The 19,745-nt window shown below is 35.7% G+C and overlaps 1 protein-coding gene across 1 annotated transcript; it reads right to left on the reverse strand.

The window, feature by feature from the left end:
• Positions 1–6,271: 6,271 nt before the first annotated feature.
• Positions 6,272–18,137, reverse strand: LOC103714529 (calcium-dependent protein kinase 33). The gene is given in 9 exon segments (XM_089929395.1): positions 6,272–6,693; positions 6,777–6,876; positions 7,485–7,631; positions 7,633–7,856; positions 7,933–8,048; positions 8,264–8,416; positions 8,492–8,635; positions 10,626–11,904; positions 17,923–18,137. Coding segments are annotated over 8 exon segments (1,620 nt in total). The 5' UTR covers positions 11,302–11,904; positions 17,923–18,137; the 3' UTR covers positions 6,272–6,633.
• Between the last annotated feature and the right edge of the window lie 1,608 nt (positions 18,138–19,745).

The following is a 19,745-nucleotide window of genomic DNA, read 5'->3' on the forward strand; positions in this document are numbered from 1 at the left end:
CAAAGTAGGTTGTCCTAATCAGCCCCTCCTTTCTAAAAATTAATGTTTCCTCTCTTTGAAGAAGAGTAATGTCTATCAAATTAGCTTTCTTTACCTGCGTTTTCTCTTTGAAAAGTTTTAGATGTCTCCATGTAAGTCTGTTTTTAATTGAAGCCATCAACGAAGTGACCGAGTCCCACTTGTCTTAGGGGGGGATGCAACTTAATCTGCAATTTGGGAAGATGGTTGGTATTTATTGCAATCCTAAGGATATGTTTGGTTGCAAGAAAAATCATCTTGAAAACTTATACCAAAAGGAAATCTCATTTTTCATGTCTTTGTTTCGCTAGAGAATTAATAAACGTAGAAAACTTATACTTGGATCTCTAGCCAAGTTTTATTTTCCATTGAAAAGCATTAGTTTTTTTGTTTTCATTTCCATAGATCTCTAGTAATAATCTGCAAACTCTAGATAACTCTTTCTCAAGGAAATATATATCCCAAAAGAATTTTTTCGTTTTGCATACCACACTGTAAGTGTCAAAGGCTTCAATATCTCCAAATTATGGGGTCTTTCAGACCATCATTTTCTTATAACAAAAATAATGGCCCCTATATTTTGCCTAATTCATTGAGTTATAGCTATATAATAGAATAGATAAGATGATTAATTATTTAAGGCCTTATATTTCGTGTGTGTTCTTGGATACATCCACAAGTCTCCTAGGATACATCTGGGACCCATGAATTGAATTGACAAGGATGGATGGCATGTGAAACTTATCAATTAGCATCGAGTTTCCTTTCAGGAATGGCATCGCATGAGAGTTACTAAATGCTTTGCAGGGAAGCAAAGCCCCTCGCAAGTCACAGGAAATCCCTTCCCAACTTTGGTTGTCTCCTTCAGCATTCTTCTATTGATGTGCATGGAGGAGGACATGGAAAGCTTCCCCCTCTCTTTAATTTCCACTCACAGCCAGACCAAAGACCTCCGGACTTCAAATCAAGGTGACTGTAGGCAGGGGCGGCCCGATACATTTGGGGGCCTAAGGCGAATCCAATGAATGAGGCCTTTTTTTTAATAATAAATTTTTTTAATAAATATAAAATATTTAAAAAAATAATATGAAAATAGATAGCTATCAAGTACACTATTTCAACAAAGATACATGAATCTAACAAAAGTAGACAAAAAGTTTTTTCAGTTTAATATAATTTTTGAATGGAAACACAGAAATGTAATTGCCGGGCCATAAAACTGATTAAATAATTGAGATAATCCTGGGCAATACTGTTTACCATGTCAAGCAAGAGCAGGATAAGAAAAGGTCATCCCGTGGCACTTCATGGTCAAGGTAAAGAAAAGAATTTGTCCAGAAAGAAGCCTCTCTATAAGAAAAGGTAGGGGCATTATGGGAAATTCACTCCATCTAATTAATAAAAGTCCCGTCCCACCATCTCCCCTTCAAGTGAGTACCCAAGCAGCAACTGCAACATCACAGCACAGGGAGAAGAAACCCAGAGGAGAAAATTAAAAGAATCTCCACCCTCCAAGAACTCAAGAAGTCCATCTCCAATCCCTCTATCTTTCTTCCCGATGGCCCAGCTGGATCAGGAGTAATGTGAGGGAAGGAAAACCAAGACTAAAACCAAAAAAGAGAAGGGATGAAAGATAAGAGTGGCTTCAGGCGTGTATCAAGCCAACCAAATCCCTCCTCCTCCTCTCTCTCTCTCCACCCAAAACAAAACTACTGTCCCCAACTTCCCAAATTGCCTCTCTGCAGGCCAGGAAACTCTCCACCTCCCTTCCATCAAGGGGGAAGACTCGTAGCCTTCCATCAAGGGGGAAGCTCCTGTTCCTGTTTTCACATGGGGCCTTTGCTTCCTTTTGGTCACGCCTCCCGGAGGCCCTCCATTGGCCTGAGGCCTTAGGCGACCGCCTCGGTCGCCTAACGCTCGGGCCGGCACTGACTGTAGGCACTTATCCCATTGGATTTTTTTGCATGGATACCTTCTACATATCGAATTTTGCATGGATATCCTTCCAAAATTAATATTTACATATGTACCCTCATAAAACTCTGTTATTACACAAATGCTCCTAATATAACTGTTGTTCTAACGGTATTAAGAAAAATCATATTTATATTAATTAAAAATAAAATAAAATTTTAGAATTATGCTATTGTCTCTGTCTTTTTCTTTTGTCATCGGGGTTGCAATCGCGATCCCATATAAATATTTCTGTTTCCACGTCTACCCATTAAGGGTTTTTTAGTTATTTTAATATAGAATCGTTAATTTTTTAACGGCGTTAGATGATATGGGGACATATGCAAAAATAAGAATAAAAAAAAGATAGAATAACAAAACAAGTATTTTAAGAGGGTATACATGTAAATATTAATTTGAAAGGATATTCATACAAAATTCGATATTTAGGAGGGTATTCATGCAAAAAAATCCTATCGCATTATATAAAAGACCCCCACAAAAGCTGTATTTACTGTTATATAACTGCTATAAGGGTTGTTATTTATTATTCATAATGCTTTATTTCAAATTTTTAATGTTGAAGTAATGACTGCTAAAAAATGACTTATATACTGATATTATTTTCAGATAATTGTTTGTTTAATGGAAATCATTAGATTTCAGATGGTACATGCTATCTTGGAAAGAAATTTACAACAAAAAAAAGTTGAGTATCGAAAAGGAGTATTGTTTTATTTAAAAGGATTTTTTACATGAATATTCTTCTAAAAATTTAAATTTGCATAAATACCCTCTTAAAATTTATATTTATTTCTATAACCTCATAAAATACTATTTTTGGACAGATACCCTTAATATAACGATTCTTCCAACATCGTTAATAAAAACTATATTTATTTTAATTAAAAATAAAATTAAATTTTGAAATTACTTTTTTGTCCTCCATCGTGATCGTTTTATAAATGTTTCTTTTTGCACATCTACCCATTAAGGGTATTTTAGTTATTTTAATTTGAAATAGTTAATTTTTTAACGATGTTAGATGGCATGGGTACATATGTAAAATAAAAATAAAAAAGAACAGAATACCAAAGGCTTACTCCCATTTCTCTCTACTCTACTCTATCTTTCGTCGCCGGTTGGTCTGGGGATCAGGAGGTTTGGGTGGAGGGGCAGGGGCGAAGAGCGAGGAGTCAGAAGTTCAATCGGATCGATGTTGGGCGGTTTTGTTTTTGGAAAGAGCTCGAAGCACAAGAGTGAGAGCGGTGAAATTTCGAACCGGTGGTCCTTAGATAAGGGAGTGCTTTTCAAGCACGACTGGTATAAGGCTTCGCCGTTTGAGAACCCTGATCCTGATCCTAGCTTTCACTCTTTGGGCTTCTAGTCTTGGATGAAACAGTAGAATAGCAAAACAAGTGTTTTACGAGGGTATATATACAAATATCAATTTTTGGATGGTATTCATGTAAAATTTGATATTTAGAAGAATATTCATGCAAAAAAAATTATTTTCTTAAAAAAAGTACATATACAAATAGCAGCTATTATTATTTGCAGCAGTACAATAGACTGCTATTTTGTTTTATATACATAATGTAAGGCAGCTTCAAAATGATTTGAGCCTTTTGAAGATGGTTTATGAGATGAGAGGGTTTTTGATGCCGAGTTCCTTTTTATCTTTCGCCGAATCATGTGGTTGATGATGATTGAGAATTTTTATTTTCTACAAAAAAAAAAAAGGGGAAGAAACATGAGCTGGCTCAAGATGAAAGGTACAACGGAAGCCAAGTCAATGTCCAATTAATAATTTTCAATAATAAAATACTGGACAAGAAATTTTTAGTTGGTCTTTAAAGAAAAACAGATTTAAAAAGATAATTTTCTCATTGGTGAATGAATTGCACTATTAAAATCTGACCCAAATTCTTGAGCTAGTAAATGGATTGACTCATTGGTATGAGAAAATGATGGGTGTTATTTGGGTTATTAAGAGAGAACATGGAGAAGCCGATAGGCAAAAGAGAACCTGAATTTTTTAACTACTAGGTTGGTAGGCCCATAAATACATGAATCTGGACTCTTTTTTAACACTATCTTTCACATGTTGAGTCTCAAAAGATGGATCATGTTGATTGGCAAGTGGGAATTGAATGTAAAAATATCCATAGGCAAAAGGGACAGCTAACTCTATGACCTTATTAAAGTCTAACCAAAAAAATGTAAACCAATGGATGGATAGACCCATAAGTATATGAGATCAACAAAAGTTTGTAAACTATCAAGTCTGGAGCAATTCTTTTTCTTTAATACCCCCTCTTTCATATTTAAGCTAAAAAAGATAGGTTTGAGCTAAAATGATAGGCATCATGTTGATTCGGAAAAGAGCCTCATCTCTTGCTTGTTAATCCACATGTGGCAGCTCAAGAGCGATTGAGAAACAATCTCATATCAGATAAGTTAACGACTCTAGTTGGTCACGTATACGCTTGATCGAGATTTTGAATATTACCGTGGAACCTATACCATTTCTCCACTAATGTTGAAACTAATATATTCCAAAAAAAATTGAAATAACCATTGATATTGAAACATACAGCTAGTATGGTGCCATTTGAATGTATCAACATTGTTCGGTATGATCGATATATTTAGATACAGTTGTTTCGGCATTCTGGCATCTATATTGGTGCTTGTTTTGCATGAAAACGGTCTGATATTATTTACATTATTCTATTTTAGTGATTTTTGAAACTATACTTTTGAATCTATCGACTTACTAGTTTAAATGTTTGGATTGAACTTTAATATACATAAATTTTGAAAATAAGCTACACAATTCTCATCGACTCTAAGAAAATAGATCTAGTGGTTTTGTAAAAAGTTATTCATAAACTTTGAATATATATATATATATATATATATATATATATATATCACAAATTTTGAAAATAAATTATACAATTTTCTTATAATAGTATGAGTGAGTGAATTTTTTGAAAAAAAGAAAAAGGTATGAGTGAGTACTCCAACGTAAAGTGCCTAGGGTATTATCACAATAGATGGAGGAAAACATCATGATGGGGAGAATATTGGCTATCTTGACCTTGTTGTTTTGATCTCCCTTACCTCGGCCTTGACCAAGGTGAATGACCCTCGTATTGACTATTGACTGATGTGATATTTTGGTCGGCCCAACTGTGGAGTAACACTGAAGATCATTAAGAGAGCTACAGTTATTATCTCGGTAATGGTCTTGCCAACTTGGCCAGAAATACATGATCAACGTAATTAACCCCGCGTGTATACCGCGAGGAGCTGTTCCCATACATTAAATGCATGAGGCCAGCTGTCACTAAGCAATTATTGCACTTTCCGACAATTAAGGTAATGATTCTCATCCCATCCTATATATAGGGGTGAGCAAAGGACCTTCAGGTAAGCGCACTCAAACCCTCTGCCACTTTTATCTCTCTTATTTTTCTACTAACTTAACTATCAGAGGATCCTCCACCGAAAACCCTCCAGTAGGTCAGGTTCATCTTCCGGAGCAATGTTGATTACCCTTCAATATCTTCAAGAACTTCTTCGACTCCTAGACGACTTGCCTTTCTTCTTGGTTCCGACCGACCTCGGGTGGCAACCGACCCTGGCTCGGATTCTAGCAACAACACATCCCATTTTGCATATTATCGTACAATTTTTTTTCCAATTATCACAGCAAGAGCAAGCAAAGAAAACATAGCAACCAAGTTGTGAATATCAAAACTACTTCAAACTTTTTCTTCCAAAATTTCCTAGAAAAAATGGCTTTGTCAATTCAAAAAGATCAGTATGTCCGGAAGCAAAAGAACTATAATTCTATAGTTCATTGTACCACTGCTGCAGCTCTACAACACAGTGGAATAGATGATGTTCCCAATTATAGCCTTAGAATAAGCCATGTTATAAACCCTCACCACACTGTGGTGTTGTAGTTAATTAAAAATAGCCCTGGAATTTGATTTGAGCAACTTGCAAGTGGCTTGATCTACTCAAGACTAGCTCCAAAATTCAATATCTGCTGCATTGGAGTTTAGCTAACTAGTTAGGCCAACTCAGGATCAATTTTGGTCTAAACTTTAGTAGGTATGTTTTGGATTAATCCATGGACATCTCCGCTCACATGTCCATGCGAAGGACCTTGTCAAATGACAGACAAATAGCCTAACTGCTTCATTCCATGCCCAACTCCAGCAAAAAGAACATACATCTAGTAAATTACTTACAGAATTCTGTTTGCTGATTGCTGCACTTCTCGTAACGGTATTTAAATTAAATTTTAAGATTTAGAAGTCACCACTGTAAGAGACGAAACGCTTTTAGAAATTTATAAATACTAGATCGAAAGTGTCTATTAGTTCAGACATTCTTGGATAATCTCCCAACATTATTAATGATATCGGAGTGACGAAGATGCTCTTGATATTTGAAGACCAAGTTTGCCATGTATTCTCAGATTTTGCCAACATGTACTGACTTATGTATTTATAACTCAAGATGCCTTAAAACTGAGCATGGAGCTTTTGGTTTACTTAGTTATTCAGTATGCAAGGAATGCTGTTTAGGCACAGCGTTGTTCAGAAATCTTGTCAACTGGTATGTATTCTGCTTCCTTTAAGATCACATATGGTTTCCTCTCCTCATCATTGCCACAAATTCTTCATAGTTAATCCTTCCATCCTGTCGACATCCAAAGAAGCAGTATCAGACATGGCAACAGATTGCTTTTGTCAGGTATATGAAAGAAGAAAATGATTGCATACATTATCTATATCGACGTCCTCAATTATTTCAGTGATGGTTGCCTCATCACCCATTCCATATTGCGACAAGGCTTGTCTCAGTTCATCTCTTGTTATATACCTAAGAAGTATAATGGACATCAGATCAAGCAGTTTCCATTTAATGTGAACTGAGTAACAAAAATCTGTTGATTTTCTAATACTCGTGACCGTGAATCATGACTCTTTTCTTCTGATCAGTAATCAGAAATATATGCGAAGAGTAGAACTCGAACCAGAATATAAAAGTGGTTAAAAAACAGGCTATAGATCATTATCCTTTCCATTATATTATACTAAAAGTTGATCCATTTGCCATGATGTGTTTACAATGATAGGAAGGTGAAAACATATGGCAGATTAATGGATACAATAGTATTTCCAAAATGAGATAATTACATGCAATGGAAATGAATCGATGGGCTTTCTGTCCTCTTACAAAAATAAATAACTGCATGTAGTGGCATTTTGGATCAATTTAATAATTCGAAAAGGAGCCCAATAACAATGGATGGCTGTGACTAAGAACAGAAGTGGGGTGACTGCAGGGCCTTATATAAATTCCTTTGAGTTATGATAATGTTAAGAAAACAATCACAGGATGATTTTTATTCTTTCCTTGCTATGCGAAATATCCAGGCACTAAAGAAGCAAAACTCAAGTTATTGGATGCAGCAAGATAATGCCTACCCACTTCCATCCGTATCAAAGTATTGAAAAGCCTTAAGCAAGTCCTCATCCTTTTCCAGTCGATGTCGATGCATTGTAGCAGTAATGAATTCCATGTAATCAATAGTCCCATTCTTGTCTACATCAGCCTGAGACAAAAATACCAAATGTCAAGATCACAGAAACATATTACGGGGAACAGGAACTCTGGTAAGGCAATCGTACTGCATCCATAAGTTGTCTGATTTCTGCTTCGCCAAGCCGTGATCCTAGCCTAGACAGACCAACCTTCAATTCTTCATATGTAATTGTACCGCTCTTATCAGTATCGATGTTTCTGAACATTTGCTTCAGACCCTTCTTCTCCTCTTCTGAGAGGTTCTCTGCGATGACCTTTAATAGCCAAGAAGTGTGTATGTTAGCAATAGCAAAATGCAAGTATAACAGCACCTTTTTTCAGGAAGATGACCTTTAGAGCAAGTTTCTTTAGTTTGTTCATTGCCCTGAACTGCTTCATTCGGATTAGAACTGCACTATCGATAGGTTTATCCGATGCTTCACCATCTTTTCTGAGCCATGGATGTTCTGCTCATTATTTAAATCCAAATTGCCATGATGGTCAAGTGAACAAATATATAGACTATAAATGCATAATACATACATTAGCTCTTGTAAATTGGAATGTGAACCATGATCGTTGAAAATCTTAGTGCACCCTAGAGAGCTTAAAACATGAACATGCTGCCACGATGGAAGAGTTTAAGCTTTTACATGTTCCTCCTAAGCGACAATATACTAACCAAGGGCTTGGGCGGCAGTGATACGTTTCACAGGATCTTTCGTCAACATCTTTGATATGAGGTCCTTTGCATTTTCAGATATTGTAGGCCATGGTGGATTTCTGAGGTCGGCTTCACTGTGTAATATGGCATCAAATATACCTTTCTCGGTTTCTGTATTCATTTTCAAATCCTAATATGTTAGCAAACAAGTGCAGCATATGAATAAGAGGTGATGGTTGTTGGTACCTGCCCAGAATGGCGGCACGCCGCATAAAAGAATATACAAGATGACTCCAGCACTCCACATATCAATCTCCCTCCCATAATTTCGCTGCAAAACCTCTGGGGCGACGTAATATGCACTTCCTACAATTTCCTTATAAACTTTACCTGACAAATCATTCAAAGAGGCACATATGTTTAGCAGATGTTTTCAGCATTCGAGTCTTGTTCTGTAACACTAATTTCCCAAGATATATTTTGAGGAAACAAATATTAGTAATGTCAAATTGGTCTGGCAAAAGAAGCCATGCCTGCCATCTTGAAGAAGTATATGGCCTTCTCTGACAATAGAGACGAGCTTTTCAAAGCTGTTCCAATTTCACAGGCTTGTCCCTCATAAATTAATTCTGGGCAATAATCTTTATTCTAGATCTCCTAGGATATCGAACTATGTATGGCAAACTATTCCTAAATGTGATTATTTCCATGCTTCCACAGTCTCTGAAGCATTAATCATTGCCTCAAAATTCTGGATGAGACACCAAGGGAAAATGAACTGAGAAATCCAGTATTGCTTATAGTAAAGATAAGCAACCAAACTCTTTCTTTTTGGTAATTTATATGTCCTACCACTGACTCGTACATTCTTCATGGGCACAAGACATTTCAGAACCATTCATATAGAGTATCTAGCTCATCCTCCTAAGATCATCATAGACAAACCAGCCATATCTGTTGTAGAAAACAAGATTCGAATTCTGAATTGAAGATTGATAAGACTCCTAGTATCACAAGCACCAGCCTCTCTATGCAAGGGCAGAATAAGAGGTTGTTCTTCAGCTTGTGAAGGATAGGAGGTGGCTTGGCACTTTAAGACATGTTTCCCTTTTTGGAGGTGATTGAATAGTCGCTGGAGATAGTGGCACATTTCCTTGAGACTTTGCCCTAGCAATTTAACATTTCATTATTTATCTTATTGAGCTACAAAAACTAATAAAGAGTATTTGCACTAAGTTAAAGAGTATTTGTATTTAGATGTCATTTTTCTCCAAGGACAAAGCATGGTATCTTTGACAGTTCATCCAAGCTCCATGAAATAGCACTTCTCAAATTTTTCTGCTGGTAAAGAAGAATTCGAGATAGTCATCGTTGAGCTGCAAACCCTTCTATCATCTGTAAGGTGTTCGCCTTAATTGATAAAAGTATAATCCAGTAAGTTTGAGAACATCTTAATAATTGGCATTCAAATGTTGACATCAGACCAGTGTTGACTGATGTCAACTTCGAGCTCAAAGAAGTCAACCAGTAAACATGGAAAGACAGCATAACCATTTCGTTTTGAGTCTTGAGTACCTATACTAAAGATCAATAATTCAAATAAGATATGGACATCAGATTATTTGACCAAAATCTGTAGCATGCAATAGATTCATTTTGTGTGTTCTCACAAGGTATTTTTCATGTGTCACCATCTTCAAGTTATGGGACTATGTATCTTAATTTTCTGATACCTGGTGCAGGCTTATTCATTAAAGGCTACTGATTTCTATTGATGTTCACGAACACCAAAGTTTATCTGATGACACTCAGAAAGAATGCCAATCTTGCATCTTTTGAATTAAAAGAGAAACTACTAATCTTTTTGTACATTTCTTCATAGACATCAATCTTGAAATATATTTATGAAGCCTCAGTAATGACATCAATCTTACATCTTTCGAATCTAAAAATTCACTAATTATTATTTCTTATACAGCCAGTCTTCATAACCAGCAATAATGACACCTATTATTTAAACTTCAGCAAGAGCAGAAATATTACATCATTTGAATCCAAATATCACTAATAAAGAAAAAAAAATTAAAACAACTACTAAATTTACTTTCTTTGAAGATTATTTCTTCCATGAAAAATCAAAATTTCCATCAAAATGTCAAAGTCCTTCAGCTGAGTAATAAAAGACTGCGTTATTAAATCCATGAAACATTGCAATATAAAAAAAATCATCTCCAACTTATAAAACTACATGTGTGATTTTTTTTTTCTAAGAAAAGAATAACAGTTTTCAAAATTCCCTTCAATCATAATTAAATAATGAACTTTCATCCCTGCCCATTCAGTTTCTAAATCCCAACCCTGCAACAATTCACAAACTAACCTTCTTCGATGAACACAGAGAGCCCAAAATCAGTGGCCTTGAGCTCGGAGTCCTAGTCTTTACTGGCAAGCAAGAAGTTCTCCGGCTTGAGGTCCCGGTGCAACACCCCCATGAAGTGACACACATGCACCACAGTCACAATGTCCCTACATACCGCAGCAGCCTTTTGCTCTGAGTAGTTCCCCTTCGATATGATCCGGTCGAAGAGCTCCCCACCAGAGCACAGCTCCATAACAAGGTGCACGCTGTGCCGGTCCTCATACGCACCCTTGAACTCTACAATGTTGGGCTGCCCGGTGAGGTGCTGGAGGATCAGCACCTCCCTCCGGAGGTCCTCAATGTCGCTCCTGCTCAAAAGCTTGCGCTTCGACACCGACTTGCAAGCATACTTGAGACTTGTAGCCTTCTCAGTGCATAGATAGGTGATCCCAAACTGGCCCCTGCCAAGCTCTTTTTCAAGCGTGAACAGGGAGTTGATGTCAACCATGGGCTTCTCGAGGATGAACCCAATTTGAGCCGAGGAGGGTGTTCTCGAAATGGAGGTGGACGAGGCGGTGGGCTTCGGTTGTCGTGCATCTTGCTTGGGGAAGGAACGTCGACGTGAAGCTCCAGTGGAGGACTTGCCGGAGCCAGAGGTGATTGGAATTTCATAGGTTTTCTGGAAGCAATTGCCCATGGAGAGAGCGGTTTGTTTTTCTTCCTCCTTGGCCTCTTGGTTGGTGTAATTGGCTGGGATGAATCAATGGATGATGGGTCATAGTTTTGCTTCAGTGGAGAAGATTCTCTGCTTCCTTTCTTTTTCCTCCTATAATTCTACTTTGCTTTCCTTTCACTTCTCCTTATCTTTACCCTCGCCTTCTTCCATCCTTTTGCTTGGCTTTGGCAAAAGGGGAGGACAAAAGAGCCAGCTGATCTTCCAAATGGGTGTACAAAGATTCCAAGCATGCCGTCAGATCAAGCAAAGTTTGTTATTCTTCAGGGGACAGTGGGGATGAAGTGGAGAACCATCATCCTCTTAGGAGGTAAGCTTACCACCCGTCAACCTTTTCAGTTTTCGGAGAAAAAGATTTAAATTTCTGTTAGGAGAAGAGGAAGCGACCGTTAACATTCCCGCCACAATTACTGATCTTTCCCATGCCCATATTTCTTGGAGGGGAGGGCTCAGAACACAACTGATGGTATAGAGCCCAAAACTTATAGTTCAGACTGGCTGCCAAGGAAATCTGACCTTGTTTCGAGCATTTCGGGATGCCGAATTACAGGCTTAAAGCAGCTCAGCCTGGATGCAATAAGTTATTCTTGCATTGGGAGGATCTATGAATGGTTATGCTGATAAGGATTTATAGAGTAGATAAGGTCCTGCACTGAATAATTCCTCATGCAAGTGGGCAGAAGATGCGTTCAAGCAAAAAACTAGAAAAACTGAGAGATACCGGATTGCACTGCCAATGGATGAACCTTCTCATAGATCTCAATGAACTAATCTATTATGTTTTTTAGGTCAATCAAATTGGATATATTTTAAGCATTCGGATTTGGTTGTAATACCAGCAAGTCTAGGCTGAATTATTTGGGATCAACTTTTGTGGGACTCTGTTCAGTTGCCATTGAGTTTTAAGGAAACTGATATCCATAAACAAAATCAGATTTCAGGCTTTACTAAAAGCATATTAGGTTTCAATTTTCATGAAATTCATTTCTCAGTTTTTTTGAGAATTGCGACCTCTCTGAAACGAAGTTTATATAAATCAAATAACAATATGATTTATTCTTGATCAACTCTTTGATATATATCCAAGTTATCATATGGACCATATAAAATGTTTTTGACTACTTGTCAGATAGTACATATAATAGAAAACATGGTGCAAGGATGATTCCAGAGTTATTTCTAGCAACTAATAAATTACATACTATAAATAAGCTCGATCATATGATGTTATTCTTAAGTTAACACTCTTATGGAAGATTTTTTAACAACTTAATATATATATATATATATATATATATATATATATATATATATATATTAAGTTGTTAAAAAATCTTCCATAAAGATCTGACATGAGAAAAACAGCTTGATAGCTGAAAATCAAGGTACCAAAGATTTCAAAAATTAGTATTAGGGGATACATTTGTCCATCGAACTGGTTATTCAACTCATATTTCAGACTACTTGGATGAATAGACTTGCTAGATTTGTATAATCTCCAAATATCTGTTTAATTATAAGCTGAAAAAAAGAAAATTAAGTTTTCTCAAAGAAAAAAAAAATTAAAGAAGGAAGACAAGTTGAAATCGGGTACATTAAGAAAGCAAATGGATAATTAGAACCATGATTCGTCGTCTCGATACTCAGATCCCACACTAGTACCATCTAATTACAGTATCAGTACGATACGAGACGGCGAAACGTGCCGAATGTCAATACGATACGAGATTACGTACCAGTTTAATACTGCTTCTATACGGCACTGACCGATAGGGCAAACCTTGATTAGAACATTAGTATAAAATCATTCATTCGGTGGTTCAATGATTTTAAAAAATCAGAAAATTGCTTTCTTCTGTATTTTAAATGCCCCTCGCCAAAGACAGATGAAGGGATTGGAAGCATGCACTTCATTTCATATAATTTGTTTGAACTTCTTATCGCTGTATAAGATGCCTCTGCTATCAATTTCTTGACACGTAGGCTAGCTTTTGGCTAAGGCATATACCTGAGACAGACTTTGTACGGATCCTTCACTTTTTTTTTTCTTTTTTTTTTTGGCTAAGGACCTTCACTTTTAGCTTAACAGCTGAAAAGGGATTTTTTTTCCACTTTTAGGAGGATATGGATTCTTGTACTCCAGTCACCTTCAAAGGACACCATCTTGATGAAAGATTAGTATTCTAGGAATACAAAAAAGAAGTGATTCAGGTATGGCCCAAATCTAAGAAAGATTACATTCCCAAAGAATTGTTATTGGTGGAAGATGCTTGGAATATGTAGGCATGAGCCCACTAAAAGCCATGGGCACAGGATACTCTCACTTTTCTACTTTCTTTACCTACAGAGCAGGACCAAGACATTTTTGTTTACTTTGAATTGATGTTTTTCTTTTTATTAAGTCTTACCTCTAGCCTCTCAAGGCCTGATGATAACTCAGTTTTATTAATTCTCTCCAGGTTCTCATATTTCACACTTCACAGTGTATGAAGGGATGCATCAAGGCCTATAATTTTGCATAAACTAGAACATCTCTCTTGGACCTCTAGCCCAGCATCCTCCTTGACTACAGTGGTGCAGATTAAAGCATGTGTTACACCAAATCTTTTAGACAAGGTTTTTCTTCTTGCATAGCAATGGATTGTCATATAGACTGATTGGATTATCTGTGATTACCAAGGGAAAAAAAAGTGGTGGGAAAAAGTAATGTTGTGATCACCAATAATGTATATGGGTTTTAATTGCCAGCCAGACTTTGCTCAACCAGAGAATGGAAACAGTGACTGCAAAGTTTTGAAAGTCAGATGATTAACTTTGTGCAAAGTTGAATCCAGAAAACAGACTTAATACTTTTGCAAAAATAATATGCACTAGTTATGAACATTGTTTGCACAAATTTTGAACATAAGCTGGCTATTTTTTGGGGCAACCTAGAAATGGCTAGCGTTCAGCTCTGTTGCATACTTAACCAAGCTTGACTCAAGCATCAGCGAACCAAACTTAGGAGGCTCCTTTTTTCTTTCAAAGAACCACCATCAGAGTTCAAAAACTTGGAGAGAAATGCCAACCAGCTAAGGCTGCTAAGCAAAGGCTAGTGGGCAAGCTCAAAATTACTTTCAAGTCCAAGTATACCTAGGTTCGATCATACTCAGTTTCAGGTTTCAAAATCTGATGGAATTGGATTTAAAGTTTTTGCTTCATAAATTTTTAAAGCTACTGAATTCGAGCTTTGTAGAATTTGGTATTGTTTCATAAATTTTCCTTTTGACTTTAAGTTATAATCGCACATTTTCCATCTAATCGACTATGTAATGCCTTTACCCACTTGTACAATATTATAATAGACACAAGATGGTAGAAGGGTGATTACTGAGTTATTTTTCCACTAGTAGTTTACATATTGCAAATAAGCTTATCTATTTTGGCAAGCTATGATGATATAAAGTTACTCTGGAGTTAGCACTCTTTTGAAGATATTATAAGAACTTAGAAATAAAAACAATATAAAAAGATCCAACTTCGAAAATACAACTTGAGAGCTGTGGACCAAGGTCCCAAAGATTTCGAAAATTAGTATTAAAGGTGTCCATTGAACTGGTGTGATTCAACTCATTTCGGACAACTTTGATGAATAGTCTTGCTAGATCTGTATGTTGTCAAAATATGGGAAACTGAAAGAAACAATATTTTAAGCAAGTCAGATAAGATAAGATCGGATGCATTAAGAAGGCAAACAAAAATCTTAGGAATATTATTGCATTTTTACCTCTTTAATAAGACTATCCATCATTACAATGGTCTGACAATGTAATAACTCAGAAAAATTCTCTGTTTTATGTTGTAGATACCCCTCACCAGAAGCAGGTAATGCATTTCATATACTTTGTTTGAACTTCTTATCACTGTATAAGATGACTATGTTATCAATTTCTTAGCAGGTAGGCTAGGCTCGAGCTGAGGCATATGGATTCTTGATACTGCAATCAGCTTCAAATGACATCATAAAAAAAACAATCAGTGGCAAAGGGTATGTCTCACTTCATACTCAAATCCAAGAAAGATTGCTTTCCTAAAAGGAATGGTTATCAAAAAAAGATGCTCGGGATATTTGGGCCAAATAAAGAAGAGCACCGACCGATTAAAAGCCATGGAGGCATGGCCAGAAGATTCTCAAATTTTGCTACTCTCTTACCTCTGAAACAAGACCAAGATTCTCTGTTTACTTTTAAGGGCATAGATGCTTTCTCTTCAGTCTATCTCTATCCTCTCATGACTTCATTAGAACTAAGTTATATACTTTTATCAAGCTAGTCCAAGGTTCTCATGTTTCACACCAGCGCATAGAGGGGTGTACCAAATCCAAAGGCACTGCATAATTTAGCAAATCACCCTTGGACCTAGAAGACAAACTAGTGTGAATTTTGGATGCAGCATATAGTTATAGCTGATCTGATTTCAACAGAAATGGACAGTCATATCAGTAGATTGGATTAGTTTCGATCACTTCTCATGTATATGGGTATCAAGTGGCAGTCAGATGTCCATAGCAAGTCTTTAGCAATTTAAAAGACCTACTGCTAGACATGAACTGCCAACAGGCCAACTTTCATTCATAAAAAAATGAAGGCGCAAAAACTATTTAGAAGCAAGAACAAATTCAGATGCGACCAAATTATGAATGAAACCAGAAAAGTATAAGCATGCTGTGTAACGATCAAAACTGAGTGCAAGTACATTAAAACAAATTAAAAAAATATTCATCCTGAGAGCACAACCATCCATTAGTACAAGCATGCGGATTATTTTCTGAGGTTTTGTGAAACATATAACCAAAAAAAATGTCTTCTGGGAAATGGGTTTTATGAATAATAGGAAGGATTTGTTGCTCACAAAACTCATCTTTCTCATTTTATGATCTGCATGTTAAAGCAACCTAACAAGTATTTTTTGTAAACCTCACTTGTTCTTTCTATATATTTGTTTTAGTAAAACTTAATAACCAAACAGCCTCTACATAGAAAACTCTAAAATTATGACCTTTTGGTTGCATACAATTTGTCTTTGGTAACAATGCATGAGTTGCTGATTTACACGGACTACATGGTATCAATGTCCAACATCATCAAATGTCCGAAGAAATCTGTAACAAAAGAAAAAAAAAAATCCAAAGGCAAAGGCCATATAACTGGCCCAGAATTTACCTATTGCTTCAGTTTGGACTTGTACCATACATGTGGCCGATACCAAAATTAACATAAGTAGTTTGATTTCTTTCTGTGAAATAGGAAGATTAAGCTTAGGTGATTTTATTTCTTTGTGCGAGATTGCAAATTTGCCACCTTTTGCTATCACTGCCCATTTAGAGTTGAAAAATATTGGTATCTGCTGGCAGTTTGTTGTATACTAATGATATGAGCTTCACACACCAGTCACAACCTGCCCTGTAGCTAGGCTATGGAAACTCTTACATTTGGAATGGTAGATGATCTAATGCTCAAAAAGAAAAAAAAAATGCTAAGAAAACCTAGGACCATAGACTTTATTGAACTTCTCACAATTCAACCTTCTTAAATCTAGCTAAAAATAACAGTGGTCATTAGAAAAGGAGATCAATCGGCATGCTTTTTTATTTATTTGTAACCACCATTTCTGTTTATCTCCTGTTACATATTCTAAATATTAATTTATCAAACGAGGGATACATTGCAAATCATAAATAAAAATGAAAGAGAAGTACATGTCATATCTATCACTTCCAAATTCCTGAACAATAACATAAAGAAAAGAAACATTTGAGATGTTCTGAACAACAAATAATGATCAAAACAAATAAACCAGTATTTTGATGAGTAGATGTAAAGGCTTCTGATTGCACACGTCTGCAGTGAAAGAGGAAGAACCAATAATACCAACTGACGCCCACTCTTTTTAGATCTACAGTTTTATGGACAATCTTTGTTGATGCAGGCTACCTTTGAGTCATCTTGAAAGCACGTGCGTAAAGAAGAAACCAGTTGAATACTTTGCTCATATATCAGTTCCAGGTTCATGGACATATATCCCGTAAGATATGCTGAAATTACCATTTTGACCAAAATACCCTAAACATTTCAGCTCTCCCTTGCAATCATAAGGGAAGCAAGTATTTTTTTTCATTTTCTTTTTTTTTTGCCTTCTACAAAATAAATATGCACTTTGCAAGCTGATGTTTATCTGGTTCAAAAACATAATCTTCTGCTAAATCTTCTATCAATAATCCATCTTTCTCAACATAAAATATCTAATTATCCATGAACAAATAAACAAGTAAAATTAAAATCTTTCTAAACAAGAGAGCAACAATAAAAGAGCTACATGAGAGGAGATGGTAAATCATCGTAGCTCAAATATAGTGCTCTCTTTAGAACTGCCGATACCTCCGATTCCTACGCAAACAAATCATTCTGCCAGTCTTTTATTTGATTTCCATCTAAGTAACATCTTAACACAAGCATGAATCTCAAACCTTCCATTATAGTTAACACTGATCTCATGAGGGGAAAGAACCCTACGGACGAAACAAAGCATTGAGAAGCAACAGCTTACCAATGAAATCTTAGTAGATCCGTGGTCTTCCAGCAATCCTTTGAACTTTTCCTAGACTAAGAGTTGCAACCTCTCATATATTAAAAACCCCACACAAAGATGGTGAATTGATTTCTCTCTGGCAGAGGGAAGAAGATCACTCCTTTGTCCCAAGATGATGAGCCGGCACAGTAATAGGAAGGAGGTCTCTTGTTTTGTCCCTGTTGACCTTCATCGCTCCACCTGGTCCGTTGGATTCCCAGATAGTAATATCCAAGGGACAGTAATGGCAAGGCACAACTCGAGACAATTAGGGTTTCCTGATGGGCCGTTCCGGCCCATTAGGTCCCACGCTCAGCCTGTTCGGCGTCCGGTCGCCGTGGCAGAGATTGGGCTTTAGAAATGCACCAAAGAAAGAGAGAGAGTTTAGGTTTCAAACCCTTTTTTTAGTTATTTTGGTAGTTTAGGTTTCAACCCTTCTATTCTCTAGAAGCCACAGATCTTTCCAATTATTCATCCAAGCATTCATTTTCTGTCTGGCTTTTAATTTTCTTTTCTTTATTTTTTTTCTCTAGATTTACCCAACAACGCCTGTTCGAGTTTGGGTGGTTTTCAAAAAATATTTATGTTATATTATATATTATAGAAAATAATGGTGGATAGTAACAAGTAACTTTATTTCACAAAAGATGTTGTTTTAAAATATTATTTTATTTACACAAAAATGAAAGATACAATTTATTTGCATAAAAATTAATATATATATATAGCCAATATAAATAGTGAAAATATGATTTATGTCTATATTTTTAATTTTATATCATGAGCTCAGTGCAATTATAGCTAAATTATACTAATTTTAAAATTTACTTATTGTGTTATAACATAATGAGATTGTTATTTTAAAATTATCATATATTCCAAAAATAATGGCTTTAAATGGATGAATATAATTCTGTAATGACTTTTAGTGAATTCAATAAATATGTATTTATTTCTTACTTTTATCTTCCTTGATCATTAACTAAAGGGGGGACATAGATTGGTAACTTCAAAATCTCACTTAATTTTTGTTGATACCAAAGGTTGGCATGTATGGTGCACATTCAAACTACTAGTCTACCATGAACAATCATGTTTCATGATCTCCCAATCTAATAAAATTATATTTCACTGTTGTATAAATACATATATAATTGCAATATGTGCACTTCTATTATTTCTCAGTGTTGAAGAAAAGGAGTTAATGAGTGTGATAAAGAATATTGTATTCATCAAGTTTAACCATACTCTATAAAGCTTCGTTAACATAATATAAATGTTTGGATTAATAAATAACTCCTGAGAAAAAAATAGAGTCATGTTATGCACAGATATTCAGTAATTTTTATTTAATTTACAATATTCATTTTATAATCAATTGTATCATAATTAATATTTTTTACTATGTGTCAAATAATCTACTATAATTATAAAGATTTTGTTTATATGGAAGAATATAAAATGAGAGCAAAATTGATAAAATATGATTATTTTTAATGAAGATGCACTTTACAATGTCACATGCAAATACCTAGGCATGCATAAAAATGTTTATTGAACTAAATCAAGCTTATTCCATTCATTGCATTTTTCTACATGCATTTGATTTATGATTCATCTAAAAGAATTAAATTTTTCATCAATTAAAGATACATACCTTTTCTGTCACCTGTTAGCTCTGTCCGCCATGGGTTAGCGACATAAAGTGCGAATAAAGGTTTATCAGGACATTTTTCTTCGACAACTGAACTATCATCACCGTTCGACAATGTCATCGCGGATCCAGTGGTCGTAAAGTCATA

The sequence above is a fragment of the Phoenix dactylifera genome, chromosome 3 (assembly GCF_051530095.1).
Source record: "Phoenix dactylifera cultivar Ajwa chromosome 3, Ajwa_hap1_PhDact_Kaust_v1.1, whole genome shotgun sequence".
NCBI classification, from domain to species: domain Eukaryota; kingdom Viridiplantae; phylum Streptophyta; class Magnoliopsida; order Arecales; family Arecaceae; genus Phoenix; species Phoenix dactylifera.